General features: G+C 40.2%; 1 protein-coding gene across 3 annotated transcripts in view; it reads right to left on the reverse strand.

The window, feature by feature from the left end:
* Nucleotides 1-24583, reverse strand: part of vldlr (very low density lipoprotein receptor) — a 64887-nt gene that overhangs the window by 3986 nt on the left and 36318 nt on the right. Inside the window, exons 7-17 of one of the 3 annotated variants that reach the window (XM_085413430.1) lie at nt 22832-22954; nt 21472-21594; nt 19411-19530; nt 18386-18511; nt 16449-16620; nt 15811-16035; nt 15601-15719; nt 13999-14138; nt 12233-12374; nt 11179-11328; nt 1840-1899 (exon numbers count right to left, since the gene is read on the reverse strand). In XM_085413430.1, the coding sequence (XP_085269556.1) occupies nt 1840-1899; nt 11179-11328; nt 12233-12374; nt 13999-14138; nt 15601-15719; nt 15811-16035; nt 16449-16620; nt 18386-18511; nt 19411-19530; nt 21472-21594; nt 22832-22954 (1500 nt within the window). Of the gene's footprint in view, nt 1-1839; nt 1900-2322; nt 2457-11178; nt 11329-12232; nt 12375-13998; nt 14139-15600; nt 15720-15810; nt 16036-16448; nt 16621-18385; nt 18512-19410; nt 19531-21471; nt 21595-22831; nt 22955-24583 lie in introns of those variants that run through there. The other 2 variants (XM_085413432.1, XM_085413431.1) reach the window with 2 other exon arrangements.

Consider the following 24583-nt stretch of genomic DNA (forward strand, 5'->3'; position numbering starts at 1 on the left):
AAAAAAAAAAAAATCTCATTTGACCCTCCGTGGTCAAATGAGATTCATGAGAACAAACTCCACTTTAGAAACGGGGAGGATCTCATCAGCAGACCTTGTGTTTCTGATTAGGGTTGCTGTATGCATTTTTAGCATTTTACAGAGGATTAGAACAAAGTTCCTGAAGTTGTTTATGCAGTAATCACATTTTAGACCTTGTGAGTCTGATATGTTTGACACATGGCCGACAAGTCACACATCCAACATGATGCCCGCTTTGTTTCCAACAAACGTTAAACATGCAACAAGAGACCTGAGAGGACTTCCTCACACACAGTCCTACATTACATTTATCTGCACAAAACAATGAACCTGAGATTAGAAGCACATTTATGCAGCTGAGATTTAACAAAATTCTCAGCTCCTCAGGTTAAATAAAATTTTAACCTGAGTGAAATAAATGAAATCTAGATAACATGACCTGAAAATCAAATTTAACAGCACAGGAGACATAATCCTAGTTTTTTTTTTTTTTTTTTTTTTTAAATAAACTAATAGATTCTTTGTCCCTTTGGATGAAATATTCGTTTTTTCTGTGCAAAATGTATAGTACTCAAATATATTTAGAGACTTATATCAGCTCATTAATGTTCATGCGCAGATATTCTCAGACTAAGATTTCATCAGGTCAAGAGTGACTCGTCTAGAGTTACTGTGTCGTTTTGGCTACAGGTAGTTCTGTTAAGGAGCTTATTGACCTGCTGGATGTTGAGAGGGTGAGCAAATATTTTGTGGCCCAGGCATTTTCATATTTTGTTAAATATGTGTATACACAGAGCAGACTGTCCCTAGATTTGGGTTCCATAATTTATATTTTGGACAAAGCCAAGATGAGTTCCCATCATTTTCTGTGGGCAGCAATAAGGGGAACACTAGAGGAATGGACTCTAAAATCACTGAGCACAAATACTGCTGTACCGAGACACTGATGCAACAACTGCCCGTTACACTGCAGTTATGTGTCTGCAATTCTAATTCCTGCAAGCTTATCAACCAAGTGCGTTACAGTAATCGAAGGCCAATTAATCACATTTGAGAACTTACAGATTCATGGAACATTAATGGCCATCCTCTTTGCCTGTACCCGCATGAAAAGATGAAAATACTTGAGAAAAAAAAATCCTGATTGATGTCATAATTCATGCATGACAGGGTTAGATAATTACAATGACACACGTCACACATCTATAGTAAAATTAAACAACCAGTGGGTGGCAGCGTATGGAGTGAGACATCAGGGTCCAATGTAGTGGTTTATGTGCAGGCATATCATCAGCACTGATACCAATACAAGAAAACAGCCTTTGAATAGCTGTCCACTGTAGTGACCACTATGCCTGAAAGGGTTAATATTGACACCAGCAGGCTACTTGACTACCTGAAATCAGCCCACTGTGTTATATTAAAAAAACAAAACAAAAAACAAAACCCAAACACCTGTGCATCTTCAGCACAGATAAACACCAAAGCACAAGCAGAAGCTAGCATAACAGACGTGAAAAAATAAAAAAGAGCAAGCTCCAAGCGGTTAAACATCTCCACAGCACCATGGACACAAGAAACCTTTAATTTTGGCTTTAATCAAACAAAAAGCTGATTAAATGAGTAGGTTGGGGGAAGGATGGGCTGTACCCAAAAACATTTAAGTCAGCTGTTCCCCAGTTAACAATTCAAATGAAAATGCCTCCTTGATCCATGGTGAGGGAGGAGAAAAGCCTGTTTTTTGTAATCATTTTTGAACCAAGCCCAACATTCTTTAAAGCGAGCCAGAGACAAACGCAGCGCAGCCAACAGTTTTACCTGAGGGTGGCTGTATTAGACCTTTCCCAGTATCCTTTGAAGGACCTTTGAAAGTAGGGTCTGTACAGAGAGAGCCAAGAATCATGCTTCACACACACACACACACACACACACAAAACTTAACAGAGGGTGTCCTATTTATAAACCAAAAAAAAAAAAAAACCCCAAGCAGCACACATGCAAGTAGGCCTTTGAATATAGACCAGATCTCAGGAGACTAAGCTAGTAAATAAATGCTCTGAAGCACTGATCCATTTTTGTTCAGTGAGAGGAAAGCCAAGCCAAGTAGAGAACCATCACAACAGCAGCAATGTCACATCTTTAACATTACCCTTGTGGTTCTCCTGCTTTGATATGACGAATGCTGGACAAGTGAGAGGACGACTCAAAGGCAATTTCACAGATTGAAAGCTGCAGCGCACTATATTAAAAAAAAAAAAAAAAAAAAAAAAAAAAAAAAAAAAAAAGGCATCAATCAGGACGTCTCTACCAGCATCTGTACAACCAGGAAGGACAGCTACAGCAACAATACAACCTTTATAGCTGGATCAATATGATCTTGATTAGCAGAGGCAGCAGTGTTAGGATGTCTCAGGGCTTGAAATGAACAAGTCAGACTGAAAAAGCAATATTAACACAGTCAAGACCAAACTAAAGCAGTTTCCAAAACTTTTATCTACAAAAGAAAAACATTTTCAGATCAAATCACTCATAAAACTTGCAAAGATTAAAATTGGAATTGAACTGCAGTAACTTTGTGTGAGGGCCATTAATTCTTTTGGTTGCAATTATCTTTACTCAGACGGCACAATATTTTTGGCCGTTATGATGCGACTGTCAGGTCAAAACTTCCCTTTTCCATAACAGACCACTTTTTCTATGACACTTGTCATGTGTCATGAAGAAGGTGGGGCTAGCTGGATGGCTATAAGCAGTCAATGGGAAACAAAAGCAAATGTATAATTGGGAAGCAAAATGTACACCGCTCTGGTTTTACATCATTAGGCTCAAATGCAGTCATTTTAGAAAAAAAGCTCAGATTGCCATCATGAAAAACCTGCTACATACGTAACCCTGACCATTGACGGGTTGATCAAAGTCTCAGGTATGTTATACAAGCATCAGCTAACATAACCCCGAGCATAGCCTTAAGTAGAGATAAGCAATGTGCTACATGTGTCTGGTAAGCTCACCTCTTTCCTTCCAACACCAAATATCTCCTTTCCAAAACTACATCTCCAGACCCTAGAAAGGTTTTACACTCCAACATGTCAGTATGTCCCCAAACTCACACACACAAAAAAAGACAAAGCAAGCACCTGCAAACTAAGGCTCATCTTTGAGGCATTGGTTCAACTTTACTTTTTGGGCAAACAGGAAAAGCCAGGAGCAAGCTTTCAGCCTTTGAATCTGCAGAAGGGTAAAGCACGTGTTTGCCACACTCCTTTGACTTTCACATTTGACTTTAATCCAATAATCAATAAATTCCAAATGCAATGAAAACTTATCTGATAAAAGGCAAGGACATTTAGGAGAGTCTGTAAAACAGTGGTCTCAGTATGCATTTTGCTTAATATAAACAGCCTGTCATTTTTATAGGTTTGTGTATGAACGGCAAGAAAAAAAAGCATATTTAATTAGACAATGTTTCATTCAGATAATTCAGAAATTTTGGATATAATATTGGCAGCTTTATAGAAAGATGGGACCTGTGATGAATGATACCAAATGATAAACAGTGGAACAAGTCTCAGCAGAGTTGCAAAATCCATGAAACGCACTGCATTTCAGCCTGAGATGGTGCAGTCTGAAGGAAAAACACTCCCCAGTTGCCTCTAAAGACTGTTATACGAATCCCTCTGTAGTAGTTTGAGGTCCAAACCCTGAAGTGAAGAGCAATGCTCATTACTCTCTCTCCCCCCCTGTGCCACACTAACAAGATTAGGGCCGGTCCAAACTGCAGCTGCACAATACTCTACAGTTCCCCATTCGGTCCAGCTGCGACGGCTGTAAAATGGGATAAATGTGTTATCTGCTGGTTTAGTAAAGAGCAACGAGGCCTGTGACAACGAAGCCTTTGACTACGAGGAAGGTGGAGGCGCTTTTAGCAAGTGACAGGCATCCCATTTTAACTCCTCCCACACTATTCTCACTATTTATTAACAGGACAGACAGGCGTGAAAACAGTTTCATATAAAGACAGCAACAAAAAAAAAAACTATATACAAACAGGTCTGTACAGAATCAATCTCATAACTGCAAACACAGATGCCAAGGAGATAAAGACAAGTATGCACTTTCACATCCCGCCAGTCAGGGTGGTACTTCCAGTTATTAGAGTCTGGAGACAGCTCGAGGTTCCCTAACAGTCTATGAGATGGTGACTCAGGCTGCAGGGATGCTCACTACACGAAGGCCTTGTATATCTGCAAAGAACCCAGGCTGTAAAGTCTGCTGCAGAGCACCAGGAATTTATTGGTGCACAGTTCATGGCATCAAAGCTTTAATGACCCAAATGCCAACTGGGAATCTTCATAACCACAGTATTACCCACCACCATCATGCAGAAAACACTGTTACATGCCCCTCTGCAACCCCAGCAGCATCAATCTGCATGCTCAGCAATGTCGGAGGCTGGACTAAAACTTTCTAACTACAGCAGTGATAACTATGTTCTACCACCCTGACACTATTACAGCTGTGGTTCAAGCTTTTTCTGAATGACCCACCAAAAGCTGAATTAGAGCTCATGCCCCACACTTCAATTTTTAAAATCAAATGAGTGAAACAAAATGCTCCAAGTTGAATTCAAGTTAAAACGCTTAAACATTTACCTGCACTTTTCTCTTTTCATTCTAGCTGACCATCTAGAATTCATCTTATAAGTTAAAGAGAAACTGAACAGAGAATCTGAAGAGAAAGGACCTATTGTGGATGCTTTTTGCACTGGGAGCTTCATAAAGTGTTCTAAAGGGCCACCACTGTGGACCACACTGAGAACTATGGGCCTACTCTGATCTTCTGGTTGTAGATGCAGGCATGCACACCTACAGAAAGACATTCCTTCAGTTAAAGTTTTGGACACTCTTCGGCAAATATTTTGCAACAAAACAATAGAATCTGCTGCTGAGGTCTCTAGGCATCATCTTTGACTGCATTTGACAAATTTAGTCCTTGCTCTGCTCAGCACAGTGACACATGAGCCAATTCTCCATCTGCTGCAAGCTCAGGTTATAGTGCCCCTCCAGCTTGCAGCACATCTTTAAATCACCAGCTGCAGTCCAAGACGGTACAGCTGGAGGAGGCCTGAGGCTCTCTGGAGAGGCAGCTGAATGGATCAAGTTTGAAAAGTCTGGAATGTGCTGCAAGGATTATGCTGAGGTCAGTGAGGAATTTTAAATTTGTTTGAGTGCCCACTCAAGCATATTTAAAATCAGCTGGAAACTGTTGAACAGTTGTATTTGACTGAACCAGCGAGTTTCCCTTTCACGAGCTCCCGCCTTTAACATTTAGACCATTACAGAGCTGACCTGCTGTGCACGAGGCCAAGGGACTCTGATAAAACTTCACCTATATATTTAAAAAGAAAAAAAAAGAAAAAAAAAAAAAAGGGGGGAGTAAAAAATAGATCTGAGGAAAATGAAACTTTAAAAACCACCAGATATTGTACACTAAGAAAAGCTGTAAAACCTGTCAAAACTCCCAGAACTCAAAAATGAGGAGGGAAGTGGAGAAGACTCTTAAAGAAAGCCGAACAGGCTAACTAGAGAGACTTTCACACTGGAGGACAGGAGTGCAGAGAGTCGTCACGGAGATGTTCCAGTACTTTGTGTACACCAGTGTCTTGGTCTACAGCTCTAGTCCAATTAGGAGAGAGTGTGTGCTGAATTCAGCTGTCAGGTTCCTATCTTACAGTGCTTCACTATGAAAAGGATAATCTGTGGCAGCAAAAAAGGAGCTGGACTGCTCAAGACAGAAACTACTAAGGGAAGAGGACAGTGTTTCTAGGCAACCTTTCCCTGGCAAATAAAAGAGGCAGAAGGAGAGAAGGGCTGCAGTTTGATTTTTTTTTTTTAGTGCACTACTACAATTCTTACAATTCTCAGATCTAACAGTAACAAACACACTGGTACTTGGCCATTTCTGGTGTCCAAACTCCTTGCTTTCGAAGTTAAAATAAATCTTACGAAGTTGCCGGAAATTTGAGTGCCGATGCAAGCAGATTAGGGCTGCCACAAACGACGATTTTAAATAGTCGACGTCATCATGACTAGTCGACTAATCGTGGCAGCCCTAAAGCAGATGTAGTCTTGCTCTAGACAAACACTGAAAACTTCACTTGAAACTTATCTTTTGCAAAATCTGCAATCACATTAAAGCCATCTCAGCTGTCAAAGTACAGAGACAAGGTTAAACTACAGTAGTGCTACTGGAAACATCTGAAAAGGTATCAAACAGTGGGAGTGCGGAGTTCTCCAAGGACCCGTTCCTGAACCCGCTTTCCCTATAATATCTCAGAATATGGAATACATGCAGGTCCATAACTAAAGTCAGAGTTACTGAAGAATGCTGTGAAGGGATTAGGGTCCCATATAATCGTTAAATGGTAGCTGCCTGCAAATATATTACATGTAGGTTCCATATACAGGCTTGTTAGATCCATCTCAGCACCATGCCGTGCATCTTAAAGCATGAGCCTCAGTAAAAGGAACAGGAGTGTTTGCCTTCATTTTATCAGTATGCCACAGTGTAAGCTTTCTCTGCAGCCAAAAATCAGCAAACAGTCTCATCCAGAGCACAAAGCACACTTCAGTGAAGTGCAGTGTTGGTGTAATGCGTTACTGTAATTAAATTACTTTTCCACTGAAAAAGTAGTAATTACTGTTCATTTTTAGGTATTTTAATTACAGTTACTTACAATGCACTTGTGTTACATTGTAAAATAATTAAACTCGCTGAATATCATTATTTAATTTCAATAATTTGTCTTCTAAACGTAGAAGTAAACTCTGCCGCTTTAACATCGCTGTAGTGCAGCTGCACGTCATTTCGCCAGTTTGCTGCATAGTCGTATTCTAAAGCGGAAGATGTCGGACTCGGCTGAAGCGAGTGGCGGTTTTATGAAATTGACACACTCTTCACTTTTCTGAAACAAGCAGACAAGAACATTACAGTAATATGTAAGCTATGTCCTGGGGAGACAAACCCCCCCCCCCCCCCCAAAAAAAAAAAAACCAACAACTGTCGGCCGTTGTTAATAGCACGAGTAATCTACTGAAGCGCCTGACACGAGAGCATAGACGAACACTTGATCCTTGTTAATCATCCATGGATAACACCACGGCAACTCCTGCTAAGCAGGCAAAACTAGATTTTACTTCAGCAGCACAGAAAGAGTCTGAAGGTGAGCTTAAAAAAAATGATTGCTGGCTACGTTGTGGAAGAGATGCTACCGCTGCGTACTGTAGAGTCTCCGTCTTTAAAAAGTGTATTTATTATTTAAAGAGTTTAATTTCTATTGTTTGTCCACTCAAGGTTTACAGGGATTTTTAGTAGCATTTAGTTAAATTACTTATTTAGTAATTAAGTTACTTTTCTGACAGTAATTAGATACGCATTTTAAATACAATATTGACTAATTAGTAATTAATTACTTTTTTAAAGTAACTTACCCAACACTGGTGAAGTAATTAGACGAAAAGATTGCTTTCAGGGAAAATGTTCAATGCTTTAATTACTAGTAAGTAAAGCTGTTGTGTTGCACAAGTATGCAATTCAACGGACCAATAAAAATGAAAAAGTAGGAGATGTTTATTGCACGGCCACATGTAATGCTTCTGCTCCGAAACCAACCCCCTCATCTTCTCAATAATGTCAAACTAAACTCCAGTTCAACAATAGTTACGGTCAATATTTACTGAAGTCTACAGAAGTTCTCACGCAAAGGATGTGTCTTATGTGGTTTAACTAGTTGTCTACAAAAGGGGAACCAGCAGTTAAACAACTGAACTGGAGAATATTTGGTCCCGGTGTCAAAACAATCAAAAGACTGTTTCTTTGAGTTAATGTGAATAAGAGGCCTCCAGTCACTGAAGAGGAATCATGGAACCGGTGAAATCCTTCATAATCAAGCTTCAAAAGTTCAGAGTACAAGTTTATTTCCTAAGGACGTTCATTTCACAATACTGTGCAAGTCTTTCATGAAACGGGCACAATCAGCCTTTTCCATTATTCATGTCAAGATTAAGCCAGTCCAGCACATTTTTTTTTTTTTTTTTTTTTTAAACCAGTCATCCCATCAATCTGTAAGCATAGTTCAACTATGACAGTCTGGTTAATACTGAAAGGAGGGTGTTACACACAGTACAGTTTGTGTACTTGTTTTTAGGGCTTCTTCATAATTTATGTTTCTTTGGTTCCAGCTTTCGTTTTGGTATGTAGTTGCATTTTCTAAGTTATTTAATAATATCCGTCCCTGCTTGGGGATTGTAGATTGAAATCAGTAGCCAACTTCATCTCTCATGAAATTAAGGTTTTAGTTTTATTCTTCATCAGAAACAAACAAGATTTCAGCCTGGGGCCATTTTCAGAATTTGGACCCATTAGGCTCAGCAGTGATAAATGTCTTGAATTATAATTACACTATGGTAAGAGTTTGTTTGGCCTTTTTGACCCAGTGTTACATAATGCTGCCGGTGTTACGAGCCAGGCCCAGAGTGATGTGGGCTGTGGTATGACTGGTATGCACGGAGCCTTAACTCAGGATGTTGAATTAAGAAAAGCTTCATTCATCCATCAAGGCTGGCAGGTTGGTGTGACAACTCAATCACATGCAAGGACTTCATACAAATTCCATTTTCAGATTCTGCATTCAGAATCTGAGACAAGATAGCTGCACTGCATTTGTAAAGACCTGTTCATGCCTTTTTATGAAAACAGAAATAAATCAGGATTCAATAACTTGGTCAATAAAGAACAAGGACTGATGACGGCAATAGTATCAATTAAATCATTGTCCCAAAGGGTTGAGGTCAGAGATCTGGAGGGATAAACTGAAGCACTTTCTCAGAACCAGACCAAATCCCTGCAATCAGCTTCCAAAATCTTGTGGCAGATCTTTCCACAGCAGCCGAGGTCAGCCACAGACTTGCTCTCATGATTTAAAAATGAAATGAAAACCTTTAACAATCTCATGGTTGGTGTTGTGTCCATTCAGCTACAGCACTAACAGTCACGCTCCACTCAGTGCAGAGAAATAAAGACTGCACAGGGTGGGACTTAACCCCCAGGGGGGAAAAAACCAAACAAAAACAAGAGCTGGGGGTTACTTTCAGCAGCAAAACGCAACAATTGAGTGGAAGAGGGATCAACGTCAGGATCCGACACTTCAGCTGTCAGGATGAAACACTTCCCAACGCAGGAGGAGACGAAGCTGCAGCTGAGATGTGAAGGAGGACGATGTTGAGACTTGCCAAAAAGGTGCTGAAAAACTGGATCACAACACCGAGTGACTCAGCTACTGTTCAGCTGTCAGACTACTAATACAAACAGACAGCTGGGGTTTTGGCTGGCATGGATACAGATAGAAACCAAGACACAGTGGGAGCACACACCATGGAAACATGCTTGGAAAACCGTAGAATTAGACTGAATTTATTCCATCTTCCAGCTGTTTGTGTTTTGGTGGCTAACCTGTGAAACCTAAGATCCTTTTTACCTTTTCTTTAATAGAGTCACATTTGAAATGAGCAGCAGGGGGTATGAAGCAGAAAGGAAGGGAAGCAATTGGCTTAACAAAAAACAAAAACAAAAACCAGGTGGATGTGTGAACACAATGAGGTGGTGTACACATTCTCAGAACCGCTGAGGTTTGGCACCTCCCTGCTTTCCATTTTTCCTAATACTTTCATGCAGTATTAATGTCTTACTAATTGTATTGTGTTTTAGGGCTTCAAATGTCCAAACTACAAAAACAGCAGAGCTTTTAAAGCCACTTTGCTGGAGATTCACAATAGTGACTGAAATGAGAACTGACAGGAGTGTGCACAATTTTCTCACAATTCATCAAGAAACCACTCTACCTCTGATGGGATGTTCCTGCTGCTGAATAATTTGGTTTCTCTTCATGTAAATCTGAAGATTTACTTTCCCTCCATGTTCTTTCCATGTTACAACTAATAAAATATTTCATTGTGTTTAGATTAACACCGCATTTGCATTTTTTAAGATCATGCAGTCCAGGGTTTCCGTCAGCATATTTCAAGCCCGGCAGCCCACAGAACCAAAGCACTGGGAGTGGTTACCATTTATTTTTAAGATGCTTTAACATAAGTGAATGCTTGCTTGGCTACTTCCTGAACTTGTAGCTCTTATGTTCTTGACAACCCTACATTACTTTTTAATTCATGCTGCAAGTGGGGGAAAAAAATAAAATAAAAAAAAGTATGCTTGTGAAGAAGCAGTAATGTGAGAACCACAGACAGCTCTGCTGTTCCACTAATCCACACAGTGTCATGTGGTTGGCCATACAGCTTTTATTGAACAAGACCATCTGACCAGACTAAAAGTAGGAAAATACTTTAAAAAAAAAAAAAAAAAAAAGAAGAAAAAATCCAATCTAGAGGCTGGACACTGCCCAAATACTGCATGCACCATCTCAAGCCATCACTCATAAGCATGCAGTGTTGTGTTTAACATTAATGACAAGTCAATGTCATTAGCTCACCAAGTGTGTAGCTAATGTTTGTGCAACAGCAGCATTGTTTTCACTAGCAAAGATCCACCCTGTCTGGTTTTTGCCAGGCCTGTGGTACCGTCTCCAGAGTCTTGACTCCCTGTTTATAAATGGTGGCTGCAACTAAGTTCTGTTGTGTATACAAATTAATGACAGTTGCTAACACGAGAAAACAAATGCAGAGAACAGAACATCGCCTTTGCATGGGATAGATAATAATTACAGTATGTGCGCAAATGCTTGTCCAAACATGAGAGATCATTAAAGAGCTGGATGAAATTCATGTCACCAAAACAAAAAACTGTATGGCATCTTTACAAGCGCTGGACCATTTTACAGTATAAGCTTGTACGCAGATCATGACTTGTACCATCAGACTTTATAAACAACTGCTGCTGGCACATTTCAGATGTATCTGAATACTGCTCGTACTTCAAATGCTCACAAATCATTAGTATTTGTTTCAATTATATAAACATGTCAAAATTTATGTTGTAGCATTCAAGTTTGCAGCTTTGGTGAGATTTGCTCCGGGGTTCAGCCAGGTGTAAACACAGATGAAGTGCCAAAACACAACTCAAGCCCGCGAGGGTGCCGTGACTCACCAGGTCTGCAGCGCAAGCCGTCAGCAGTCAGCTCCTGGCCCTCAGGACACACGCAGGTATATTTGGGGGAGTGTTTGTTGATCTGTGGTGCAGGCAGGCACATGTAGCTGCAGCCTCCATTTTCACCTTTCTCTGAGCACCAGTTAGTACCTGCACACAAAGGTTAGCAAATAAAAGCTAATCAAACCATTTCAGTTAACAAGTGTCACATGGGTACATTAAATCCACAGTGAAAGGAGCTTTAACGGCCTCTTCTACTATGAAGTATATCCACAGGTTGACGGAACAAAATTAGGGCTTAAGTCTCATCCATAGTGTGATCGTCGACATTTTCATCCTATGGATCTTCGCACACATGATCATTATAAACCAAGAGGACACATTTTGATAGACTAAGTGTTTAAATATTACAGATTAACCACAAAATATCAAGAAACTACAGCTTCTAAGTGTACAAAATTAAAGTGGTGGTATGTATTGCATACATAAGTATACTGTACATCATGGAAACAAATACTGCTGAGTTTCTATACAAGTACTGTGTTGGACCCACTGGTGATCTCATTGATACAGGTATAGCCCATTGACAGAGCTCAATGGTCATGGATCTTTACCTTTCTTATGAGAACTTTAAGAGGATCGACTGGCTTATGTTTCCCTTTATAATCCAGAGCACAACATGTGACTGTAAGGCTTCACAAACATGTGAGGATAAATTAAAGATTGGGGCTCGACGTACTAGCCTCCTCTGTTACACCCTTTACATGATTCTCAACTTGGTTGCATCATTAGCTATTAAAACTCGCGTCAATAATGGCGACATGATCACAGCTTAAAATTATAATCACTGGCACTCCTTGTACCTTGATCATGTGTAATTACAGTAATTTCTGATTACTTCCCCTCATTAGCTTTCATTAACTCAGAAGTGACATCAGCTCTGATACTGGGGTTCCTGTGATGTCACTGAGCCTGCAGGAGTAAAGATTTCCAAGCTTAAGTATTAATATCCGTCAGTTCCTCCTCTGCTAGTTTCAGCTCCCTCCTTTCTTACCTGACAGCTGAATGAGCTCATGGTACACTATGATGTCCTGGGGGTCGTTCAGGTTGCTGGCCAGCGTAACCACGTCAGAGCCTGTGAACTTGTTTGCACCGTAGATTGCTTCCTTTTCCCCATCAGTCCAGAAGACTCGATCCTGGACAAAGGGCAGAAGAATAAAAACTTTAACACTGAAGTCCTCTCAATCACAGCAATACAAAACTTCCATAAATCACTGTCATCACACAAGTGCTTAAGTGCCAATAAAGTGTCAGCTTTGTGTCATTACAAGAAAACTTGCTCCCATTAAGATTTGGGCAGATTTTTACACTGATGAAAACTTTGGCTTTATTCTGAAATTTTGTAACAGAGTTAGCACTAAAGCACTAAGTAGCACAAGAAATGTATTCCCTTCAGGAAGCAATACATGACTTCTTAAGAAGTAAATCATAACTTAAGTCCTCCAACACCACGTTTAATATGACTCATTAAATTATCAGAAACAATTTCAGTGCCATAACATAACATTTATACATCTTAGAAACAATTACATGTCATTTGTTGTGATATTGTTTTATACCAATATAAAATAAGAGTTAATTCTACAATAATCTGTAAACTGAGTAGCCCTTCAACAATTGTAAGAAATTTATGAATCCACAGTAATACAAGTCACATCTGCTCAGATCATGTGTGGTGTTCCTGCACTGCACGCAAAGTTGCATCTAAATATTCTGATGAAGCTGCCACATGGCTTTTGATGCTTACGTTAAGCCTGTTCATGTGTTAATATATTAAAATATAAAATAAGGACGAGGACTTTTTATAATGACTGAACGCGATTTAACCCCTGAAAAGCTTTATGGACAAAATAAAGCAAAATTTTGCTTCAACATAAATGTTCCTGATGATATTAAATGGATGGATTTTTATAAACTGTGCTGTTAGGAGAAATCTGATGATGGTTTTAGACCTCATGCCATCGTGTGAATAAATGTGCCATCACATCTATACTTTTATACAGAATACCTGAAAACCCCACACACAAACACATGGGAAAGTCTTTATTCAAGAACTGGAAGGTAAAAATGTACACAGAACACTCGATTTGAAAGGTAATATCTTCTAGTTGTTTTGCATGTTGTTAAACACAAACATCAAGTGTTTTGGTGGATACTAAAACATGTCAACACTGTACCTGCACATTGCAGTTCTATAAAATATGCAAAAAACAGATTTAAAAAAATTTTTTGGTTCATTTTCCATTAGTCTGCATATAGTTGCTGTGTGGGTCATTGGCAGATCATGTACAATACACATTGAGGGCGACTGGGTTGATTAAAGGATTTTGTGCAACAAAAGTCTTTATCATACTTGTACATGGTTTGAAGCTGGGAGCAGCTTTTCCTTTCCTGTGTTTGATTTTTGTAATTTTACTTAAAACTAGGACCAGTTTGTTTTGGTAGATGAAACGTCATCAAGGACAAGGCAACTGGCACCAAAGACACATTTAAAAACATGCAAATAAACTCATGTACACAGGCGATGAGGTCTGTGGCAAATTTTCCCAGACAGATTTCTTAAATGCAATGTGCAATAACTGATTGTGTCATGAAACCAATTTCCTGGATCAGAACTACATTTTTAAAATGTTTTGTTCATTATCCTCAGACATGTGATGTAAAGCACTCTAATGCCCAACATACAGGTCAGACAGTTCATCTTCCAGCTGTCAACATAAACTGACCCAGACTGGCTTAGAGAAAAGACAAATGCAGTACCTCAAAAACAGTGAGAGCAAAGGGGTGAGCGAGGTACTCTGAAGACTGGAGCACTTTATTCCTGTTGTCCCCGTTTAGGTCGACGCTACAGAGCATGTGCAGCTTTGAGTCGACCCAGTACAACCTGCCTTTGATCAGATCTGGGGTAAAAAGAAAAAAAAAAAGCAGGAATTAAATGGGAAGACTAAAGGGAGAACAATGGGAAGGAAAGTAGAAAGCAGACAGAAAAGTGGAATGAGATGAAAGATTAAATTGTTGTACTGATGATTCTTTAACAGGATGAATCAACTGACTTTTAGTCTTAATGGTGCAAACGTCACAAAAGAAAGCCGCACTGCAGTTTGTTTACCCATTTCTTTCTGTAAAAGGTCACTGTCCAAGTCAATTTAAAACACTAAGCATTTCCTGTAAGGTATTTTCAAGCTTTCCAGCACCTTGTAGTTATTGTAAGTATATACTGAGATTACACCATTTTACTAGAAACAATGTAACAAAACAATCAGATGAATGAGAATTTTAAAACACATTAACCTAGGAGTTGTGACATTTTTGGAAACAATGTATAAAATGAACATTGACTCAGACTGGTTTGTACAGGCACATATTTGAATCTGTATTTCACCAGAACGCCTGACTAACCTACAGCTGCTACAGCAACATAACCATCACTTCGCAACAAAACAAAAAACAAAACAAGACTAGCCTATTGATTAGTATTACTATGAATTCACCAACTCTGTTAAACTGAATACATCAGGACTTCAGCTTATTTAATGTAAAATCCCCTAACTACAGCCGCCCTCTTATGTTGTTACCTGGTAAAAAAAAAAAAAAAAGAAAAAAAAAGGACTCTTCTTAGAGACTGCACAATTGGTTACTCAGAATTTAGCTTACAAAAATTGATTGAAAAGGAGGCCAAAGTCAAGCCAAAGTTCATTCAAATTGCATGTTAAGTCCCACACACAGTTCCATCAGAGGGCAAACATCAAAGACTGACAGATCACACAATAGACTCAAACAACAGCAAGCCAGGGTCGAGCAGCGTCCTCTTCAAAGATTCTCTGCAACTCATTTTCTTCTTTCTCATTTACCTCCTAAGACCTGAACTCTTCCACGGCATGCATTTTTAATTTCTTTGATATTTGGTCATATTGGGGCCTGATGAATGTAAAACCAAAGAATTACCAGATTTATTTTTTTTTAACCTTTTTTTTTTTAAGAAAAGAGCCAAATATGAGGCCATTTGTTTAAAATTTTGATAGAACAGTAGCGGTATAATGTCCTCGTAAATGGATATCAGGCCCACGTAGAGCAAAATTCAGTATTTTGGTCTAAATAACCCAAAATGTGATGTCCACATATGTGGACGCCAGGTCCTGGGAGGTTAAAGAGTGAACTATTCAAATACCAAGCGATTTATAGTCAAAGTATTAAAATCACAGGCAGCTTAAGTGCTTGTGCTGAAATTCTCAGTGACATCACTAAAATTTAAGACCAATCCAGACTGAATTTAAGATTTTTTTTTTTTTTTTTTTTTTAAATGACCTGTAGACATCCCAGACTTAAAGAAAAACGTGCAGTGACTTGTTGGTTTGTTCCTACCCAGTGTGATTCCATTAGGCCACTGGATGTCTGTCGCCACCAAAACCTGTCTGTCCACTCCGTTCATACCAGATTTCTCTATCTTGGCTGGCTCTCCCCAGTCAGACCAGTACAGAAACCTGTAGGACCGACACAATCATAAGTAAAAGCAGACCATAAGCGGGAGATCAGAAGGGTTTCATCCAACACCAAAATGAGCCGTCCACTTACCCAGACAGCGGATCCACAGCAATATCGGCCGGTTCTTTGAGGCCCCTGTTGAACAGAACTTTCTGCTTGGTACCATTGAAACTGGCCACAGAGATTGTTTTGGTTGAGAGATCAGACCAGTACAAGTTCTTGTAGATCCAGTCCACAGCGATTCCCACTGGAGTCTGCACGTTGTCAATGACTTTCTTATGGGTGCCAATGTCTACACGCTTGTCCAGAAGAGTGCTGAGTGGAGAAGAGTTCAGCATCGGACAGATGCGTAGAGAATTTATACATGTATACAGTTTTTCAAATGCTGCTAGGACTCCCAGTATATTATCCTTTCAGTCTGAGACCTCTATATCACATAAAATTCAAAACTATTGCAGGCAGCTCAGTAAAATAGAACCTTTCATTCTACACATTTAGATTTTTTTGATGAAAATATCAAGCAGCTGAATTGCAACACGGCCACGAGAAAAACTTACTGCTTTAACAGACCAGAGGAAAAAATTTAAGTTTACCTTACAAATAAAATCCATTTACCCTGTGAAGTTACAACTACATTGTGCTGCACTGTCAATGCCTCCCATAGTCCTACAACAATACTCTATTGCCCGTTTGCCTGCGTCATTCCCTCTAATCACTTACTACCCTACCTGTAGATTGCCTTCTGGCCCAGGTCAGCCCAGAAAATGGTCTGCTGGTCAAAGTCTGCATCCAGAGCCACTGCGTTTCTCTGCTGCTCCACAATCTGAGTGTACTCCTTCCTCTCCAGGCCCAGACGACGGATATCACGGCGGTTGGTGAAGATCAGGCAGGGCTCCTTACCTGAGGACAGGAAAGGGGTTATTGAATGACGACAATCTTTCCAAAGTATTTTATGCCTTCCATTTATTGTTTAGGACAAAATTATTGGTCATAGTTCTTAAAACTATTTTAAGAATTGGGATTATTGTGTGCTTAAAGTAGGAGAGCTTGTTTTCACCCATTGATTTCTATTCATCAGTAAAGTAGTGGAAGGGAACAGGCGTCATCTTTGTCAACAAGCTGAACAATTAAGCTTTTTTTTTTTTTTTTTTTTAACTGCAGAAACACATAAGACCTACAATGGATGACACCTGCAGCCAGATAACACCAGACCCTGTGTTGTCAAATACACAGTAGTACATCTCAGGTTGTACATAACTCATTCTTTGCCCCCCCCCCCGAAAAAACGACTTACAAATGAAAATGTTCAGCCGTGGTATTGTTGTGATCCTAAGCCTGCTTTGAAAATATACACCTTAAAAATCAATTCACCACCCAGCTCTAGTGCCAACCCATCATTTTCCCCATTATTCCACAGAATTGTCATTCTGCTGGATTTTTTCCCATAGCTGAAAGCTGCATTAAAACCACAGTTTTTACAGTTAATTAGCTTCACCCATTTAATACTAATGCAATCCAACAAGAGCCCTGTGTTAAAACGCTGCTTTCCACTCTGAAAGCCTTTCAGAAAAGAGAAACGGACCATTTCAACTTGTGGACCTTCATATGCTGTCAACATCCCTCCTCCTGACATTAAAGTGTTTTGGGGTTTTTTTAGCAGCGAACAAGCCTAAAAGTTTAATACTGATTTGACATACAAAGGCACTATCATCACTTTGCATCCGCAAATTATGGACCATTTTGAGTCAATGGCGTGAACTTGCTGCTGCTTCGGAGTGAGAGCCCACAGTATAGTGGTTGAACTCTATCACTTAGTTCTTTTGGGCTGCAAACTATATTACTGTTGGCAATAAAGGAGCTGGAGAATCCGAGTGAACTCCCCCCAAAGAAGAAATAGATCTGTGGGTGTGTTTTCAGCACTCTTACCTCGATGTATCTGAAGCAGTTAGTCAACTAAAGCCTCAAAGCTGCTGGTTATAAGCGATGACAAACCAAATGCAACGCCTACAATTTTCTCCCACACAGAGTCTTCAGACACCGAGTGTGAATCACTAGATGTTTTTCTGTCTGGCAGCAAATCATACGCACACCAAAGGTCATAACCCTGATCAGACATGAAGCTGCCAGTTCAGTCACATCAGCAATCTGTAAGGGTTCAGTGTCATCTAAAGCCACTGCAGCTCAGACACACTGGATGCAGCCGTTTGTGAAAAGTAGGAGTAAGTGAGGCTCAATTTTGGATCACGATGGACAAATCCAAGTTTTTGGGTCTGTACTGGACAGACGTCACCATATATGAACAGTTACACATGTGAGCATCAAAGTGACTCCGCTGCCCCCCCAGTACATGAATATATCCTGAAATGTCTTTTCTGCCATGAAGATGATATTTCACCATAATCTTTCAAAAGAGCCCAAGTTTGCATTGCTCAGGACTATTCCTGCAGGATCTGAGGGGTCAGCTCAGACTCTTGCTACTTATCAGGAGACAAGACCCATTTCCACAATACTTTACAAGACACCAAATTTGTTTAGCTCGAGGGATGCAAAACACCGTTATTATCCAGAGATCGGGACCCAGACAGTGGCAGAGCCAACAATATAGACAAATATGATCAAAATGTTGAGGTGAAATTTTAATAAGATCACCCAGCTGCTAACTCACCAACAGCCTTGCAGACGCCGGTGGTCGGATCCATCTGATAGCCGTTGTGGCATTCACACTTGTACCCTCCCTTCAGGTTGATGCAGATCTGACTGCAAATGCCAGGATTCATGCACTCATCGATATCTGCAGAAGAGTAGCAGAAAGGCGAATCATGAGGCGTGTGTGAAGAAAGAACAGCTGTATGTGGCATGTTTCATCTATCAAATCTGCTAAATGCCTCAGTTTGAATAATCAAATCTTTCTATGGGGGCTCAACAGCTGTATAGTCCGTGTGTATTGATGAAAATTTATCTTGCTTTTCAAAAATAGGATGTTCCTGGGATTCCTACTGCATGAGTGTAAAGTGATTTGAGCCTCGAATACACAAAATGCAAATTAAAACTTGCTTTAATTGCCGCTGATGTTTTGCCAAAACACTCGACGAGCTGCTCTCATCAGAATTAGATGTAAATTTATCAAACGTTTTCCAGAGTTTAGTGATCATTCTACATCCTGGAGTAGATTAACGCTTCTGTGGAACCAGTGGGGTTCATACAGATGGGATTATACACGTTTACCAAATATCCAAAGCAGGGTTTGAGGCCAAGATTGGCTCAATAACAGAACTGTGACGGATCAGTGCCTCCTAAACGTAACCAAGAGGATTTCTGCTTTTAGGAAAACAGATTACGACACGCCCAATCACATTACACGCCAAACCCTTCAGAGGCCAGAAGTGCACAACACCACCAGCCCATCTGACCCATGTGATTAGATATTTGAGGGCAAGCATAATTAAATATTCCTTAAGTCTTAAAGGTTTTAGATTGAATTCAGTGTATCAAAGTTGTTTGGTTTTTGGATGGATGCCTATACTTGTGTACATTCAGACAGTCTCACACTTTTGAACCCTTTTAGAAAAATGCATTCATCCTGTGTTGAGTAATAGTTTCCCAACGCTAAATACTGCAGTGTTGTCAAAACTGATTTAAAATTTTCTTTTAGCATTTTTCACCAAGCTGTGTAATGCAGAGATCGCATACCTCCGCAGGTCTTGTGGTCTATAAGCTGGAGCCCAGGCGTGCAGTCACACTCGTAGCCAATCACCATGTCTTTACAGATGTGCGAGCAGCCACCGTTGTTCAGGAGACACTCGTTAAAATCTGGAACACAGGAAACAGCTCTGTAGTTGTGTGTCCAATTAGATCTAAAAGGTTACAATAAGGTGGTTTGGGAGAAGTCTGAGTCGAAGCTAAACGAGGATTGTATTCACTGAAAGATCTTCAAACCACAAGAGGTTTGAATATCATGAATTGGCATTTGTTAGTAGACTCAGAGGGTGGAACACAATATGGAAAAGCCCCATAACTTTTAAGAAAAACATTTAAAACCAAAAAGGCTAAAACGTGCATCAGTAACCTGTGTGGACGTGAAGCAATGTACTGTGTAAGGTAGCCAGAAGATAAGCAACCAATTGGAAAACCAGAGTGATGACGAGCGACTGTTCAGCCATTCCCAATTTTTAATATTTTGCTTCCAAGGAAAGACACTAGTTATTCTCAAAGCTTTTAAATGTCTTTTAAAGGTTCTTTGGACACCAACTGCTTTTTTACTCATTTTTCAGAGCAATGTTTGTTAAGACACTTATTTGCCTTTAGTATGTAGTGGTAACTAAAAGGCACGAACCAGTGTTGTGTTGAGGTCTTTGGAGCATCAGTGCCATAATGAAAGCTGGGTAAACAGGTGTGGCCTAATTTCTTTTAAATCTGCTTTAAAACAAAACTGCAATTTCATCCTGTTGTATTAAAGGAATCTGGCTTTCTGAAGTTGTCGTCCTCTTGTTCTTTATACATCAAGCATGTGTATGAAACAGGCAGCAACAAGAACCAACAACTGCTATCCTTGTCAGGATTAACCTCCTTTAACATGCACTTGGCTGACCATCATTTACATCAGCACAAAGTCAAAGGCTGTACTTACAGCACAAAGACCATGTTTGTAATTAGTGCGCTTGTTGAAATCTTAAAATGCACAACTATAATTATTATGAGAATAAACCCAACAGCAGGGAGAGACTGATCTCCCAGAACCCTGCAATCACAACAGTAAGCACATGTTCTGGGTGGTCAGAGCAAATCTCTAAAAACCTCCCGAAGCTGAAATAGAAGAAAATGAACCAAATGCATGACAAACTGAAGAAAATCCCTCAGCATGGCATCAGCTTAGAAGCTGGCGTAAACTTCAGATCACGGTGCTTTAGTTTGTCTGTGGGCAGAGAGTGTCAGTACAGAGATGGCTGAAATTCACCATCATTAAGAACATACAGTGTGATTTATTAAGGTGTAAGGCTTAATGAGCCACAGGCCAACATCCTTTCACGTGCTCAAGCTACAGCTGTTATTATTTCTAGGGGGTGGGGTGGTGGTGGTTAGGATGTCACCATTGCTTTTCATTTCAGCACTCTGAACACTTGTTTGGCCACCAAGAATAAGTTTTATGTACCCCAATATGCATTTTGACAATATACACTAGTTCTGTACAACAATCTGTAACATTCTTACATAAATAGTCATGAATTGTCATGCAAATTTGTCAAAGTTTCTTCATGAGTGATTGTAGATTTCTTTTTATATTATTTCCAGATCTTTTCAGTTGTTTGAGCTGCAGCTGAATTCATATATTTAGTATTCTGATTGTGGAAAGCCTGATAGTCACTTTTGGTTGAGTTGTTTGATCCATGAAAGAGAATTATTTAGACCTGAACTGTAGGATGCATGAAAGATTCATGGACTGATTTACGTAAAAAAAAAAAAATCCACATATTATCAGCATAAATCCATGTGTAGCACAGAGGAAGGAATGTCATTGCCTGAAATAAACTCTCCCGGATACTTTCAGGCCCGCGGGAAAAGACATCTGAATTCGCTGAAAAGCAAATCATCTCCTGAACACGTTTCATCTTTTCATTGCAGTGAGGCATCAATGTCAAAATCAGAAAAGGAGCAAGTCTGTGACCTAAGAGGGGCATGACCCGGAGTTGAAAAATCAGTCATGGATGAATTCAGTTACATTTTTTAATTAAAAAAATAAAAATGAACACTTACTGCATTCCTTGATCGGTTCATCGCTCCAGTCGGGACAGTCTCTGACCTTGTTGCACACTTTGCTCATCTCTATGCACTCCCCGCTGCGACACTTGAACTTCTCTGGACCATTACACTGAGTCACTGCAGGGAGGAGGAAGGAGTAGGAGGAAGAAGAATAACCTCATTCAACATTTGGATGTTTGGGTCAGAATTAAAACATGAAAGCAGGGAGTTCAGGCTAGTTGTGGTTGTGTGATGATGTAGGGGATGGCACACTCTGGGCTCCTTAGTACCAACTGAGCGTGGCTTAAACATCACAGGCTGCGTGTGTATCGCTACTCCATCCCTTTATGTTTACAATGAACTCATCAGATGGCTGCTTCCAACAGGACAATGCACCATGTCAAAGCTCAAACTAGTTTTTGAACATGGAAATTTGTGACACGGGTTGAGTACAGTGAACTCAAACTGCTTCTAGCATCACCAGACCTCAAACCAGAAGAGCACCTTTGGGATGTGGTTAAGTAAAGACCTCAACTGTTTGATGCCATCATGTTAACATGGAACAAAATCTCAGTAAAACCTAAAATCCATACAATTAAATATCAAAGGCAGTTCTAAAGGCAAAAGGAGGCAAATACAACTATGGAAGGTTGTACTTAAACTGCTTTAGGGCTTGTTGTAGGCCCTCAGTCTATCCTGTGTGAAAATTAGCTCCTCCCCCTTTAAGCCAAATTTCTTCTCATTATCTGCCCCTAAACATCCTGGAAAAGCACATGTGGGCAGAGCTTCTAAACTCAAAGCTAAAGGTGTGTGCCTGACCCATTTTACAGGACATCTGCTGTCAGACACACGTCTCACAGGGATTATATGCACTAACCTCATGGTTTAAAACTAGACTTGTTTAAAATAAGCATTCAGCGCTTTAAAAAGCTGAAGTTGCTTAATATTCATTAATTTTTCCATCTGTCAGAGTAAATATTACATAACAAATGTAATCACAAGTTTCTAAAACTACACTGGAGCAAAATCAGCAAAAGATAATTGGGTGTTTGTTTTCACACCGAATATACATCTTCTAGATTAGGACACAAAAATGAAACTGCCACAAATCTGGAGAGTGACAGCTTTCCTTTGAAGAAACAAGGAGCACCACCTGAGGTTGACTGTTACAAAAAACCCCTGAAAAATGTCAACATTTGCATGCCCAGAGCAGCTTTAAAATTAAACACTGTTGGTACCTCAGGTGAGCCTCAAGATGTAGAAATGGAAACTTGCATGTTGTAGAAGAATTCCCCCCCAAAATAAAAAAACCACATCCTGATAATGCACTCAGGTGACACGTTTGTGAACATTCACACCAACACACAACACTTACTGTTTCTACAGTTTGCCTCGTCTGATCCGTCTGGACAGTCTCTGAGGCCATTACACTGTCTGCTGCCCAGGATGCAGTTTCCATCGTCACATTTGAACTGATCCGACCCACAGGTGCGAACAGCTGCCAAGGACACAAACATGAGTTGCACATGTGCTGACATGGGCTACTCTTTAAACACTAAACATTTGTGAATATTCAGTGAACCATTCAAAATCCATTCATCAGTGCAGAATAACTAAAATACCCAAGTTTGTTTGAATTCAGCCAATTTGTGATAGCTGTTCACTCAAAGAGTGAAAAGAAAAACATCACTAGATAATTATGTTTGTATTCATGAGCACCATATTAAAATTATCAGCCACGAAAGCTCTTGTAAGTAAAAAAACAAAGCCAATTAAAAATGTGCAGATGACTGACATCTTGTTTTGTTTTTTTACTGAATCCTAATCACAGCATGGATTAAAGTGGAGAGCATCGACTGATAGGCAACGAACAGATTATCAGGTAATTAATGGAAGAAACGTAGGAGTGTAGCACCCACAGCTGGAGGGTTTGTTTTATTAAACCTCTTTAACACTGAAATAATTTAAGCCAGTTTATACCAAACATTTTCCTTTGATACAGATGAAATGAAAACAAGTGAAAGCCAAGTTTTCTACAGAAGCAATACTGCTAATCTGTTCTGTAGAAATTGATACTCAGCACTTGTTAGAACAGCTGTTTGATGCCATATCCAAGTGTGCATCCACTTTCTGCCATTTATCTGCGTTTGGCTAACAGAGGGCAGCGATCGGAGCAGAGATGCCCAGACCTGGGCATGGGTGTTGGACTTCCTCACTGGCAGAACTCAGGTGGCGAGGGTGGGTAGATGCGCTAACAGCATCACCATCAACACAGGAGCACCACAGGGATGTGTCCTCTCGCCACTGCTCTACTCCCTCTACACTACAGACTGTGTGGCCACCCACGGCTCCAACACCATTGTAAAGTTTGCTGATGACAGTGGTGTTGGGTGCCATCTCCAACAATGAGGTGGCCTACATGGACGAAGTGAAGAATCTGGCATCATGGTGCCAGGACAACCATCTCCAGCTGAATGTTGGCAAGACCAAGGAGCTGCTGGTGGACTTCAGAAGTAGTCAGCACAGAGACTACAAGCCCATTATCATCAATTGAGCTCCAGTGGAGAGGGTGCAGTCCTTCAAGTATCTTGGTGTCCACATCTCCTCAGAACATCCAGAAATGCATACACTATTATATATTGTACATATATTTATTAGTTTCAGGTTGGCCATTCTTGTATTTTGCTCGTTTGTGTTGTTGTGTTTGCACATCTGTTGCTTGTGGGGCTCGCACACAAGAATTTCACTCGCATGTGCTGTGCCAGTGTGCCTGCACATGTGATGTGACAATTAAAAAAAACAAAAACAAAAAACAAAACAAAACATGGTCTGCCCACATTCAGGTCCAGACCAAAAAGGCTAGGCAGCGCCTGAACCATCTACGACAACTGAGGAAGTTCAGGGTCTCTCCAGAGATCCTCAGGATTTTCTATACAGGCGCTGTGGAGAGCATCCTCACACAGAACATGACATCGTGGTTTGGGAACAGCTGTGTGAGGGACCAAAAAGCTCTCCAGAGAGTGATCCGTACAGCAGAACGCTGCTGCAGGATTGCTCTCCCCCCGCTTCAGGACACCTACACCAGGAGATGCCGGACTAGAGCAGCGCAGATACTGAAGGACCCGTC

This window comes from Rhamphochromis longiceps, linkage group LG7 (genome assembly GCF_057381845.1).
Source record: "Rhamphochromis longiceps isolate RC_006_pf linkage group LG7, R_longiceps_female_GT1.1, whole genome shotgun sequence".
In the NCBI taxonomy this organism is placed as follows: Eukaryota; Metazoa; Chordata; class Actinopteri; order Cichliformes; family Cichlidae; genus Rhamphochromis; species Rhamphochromis longiceps.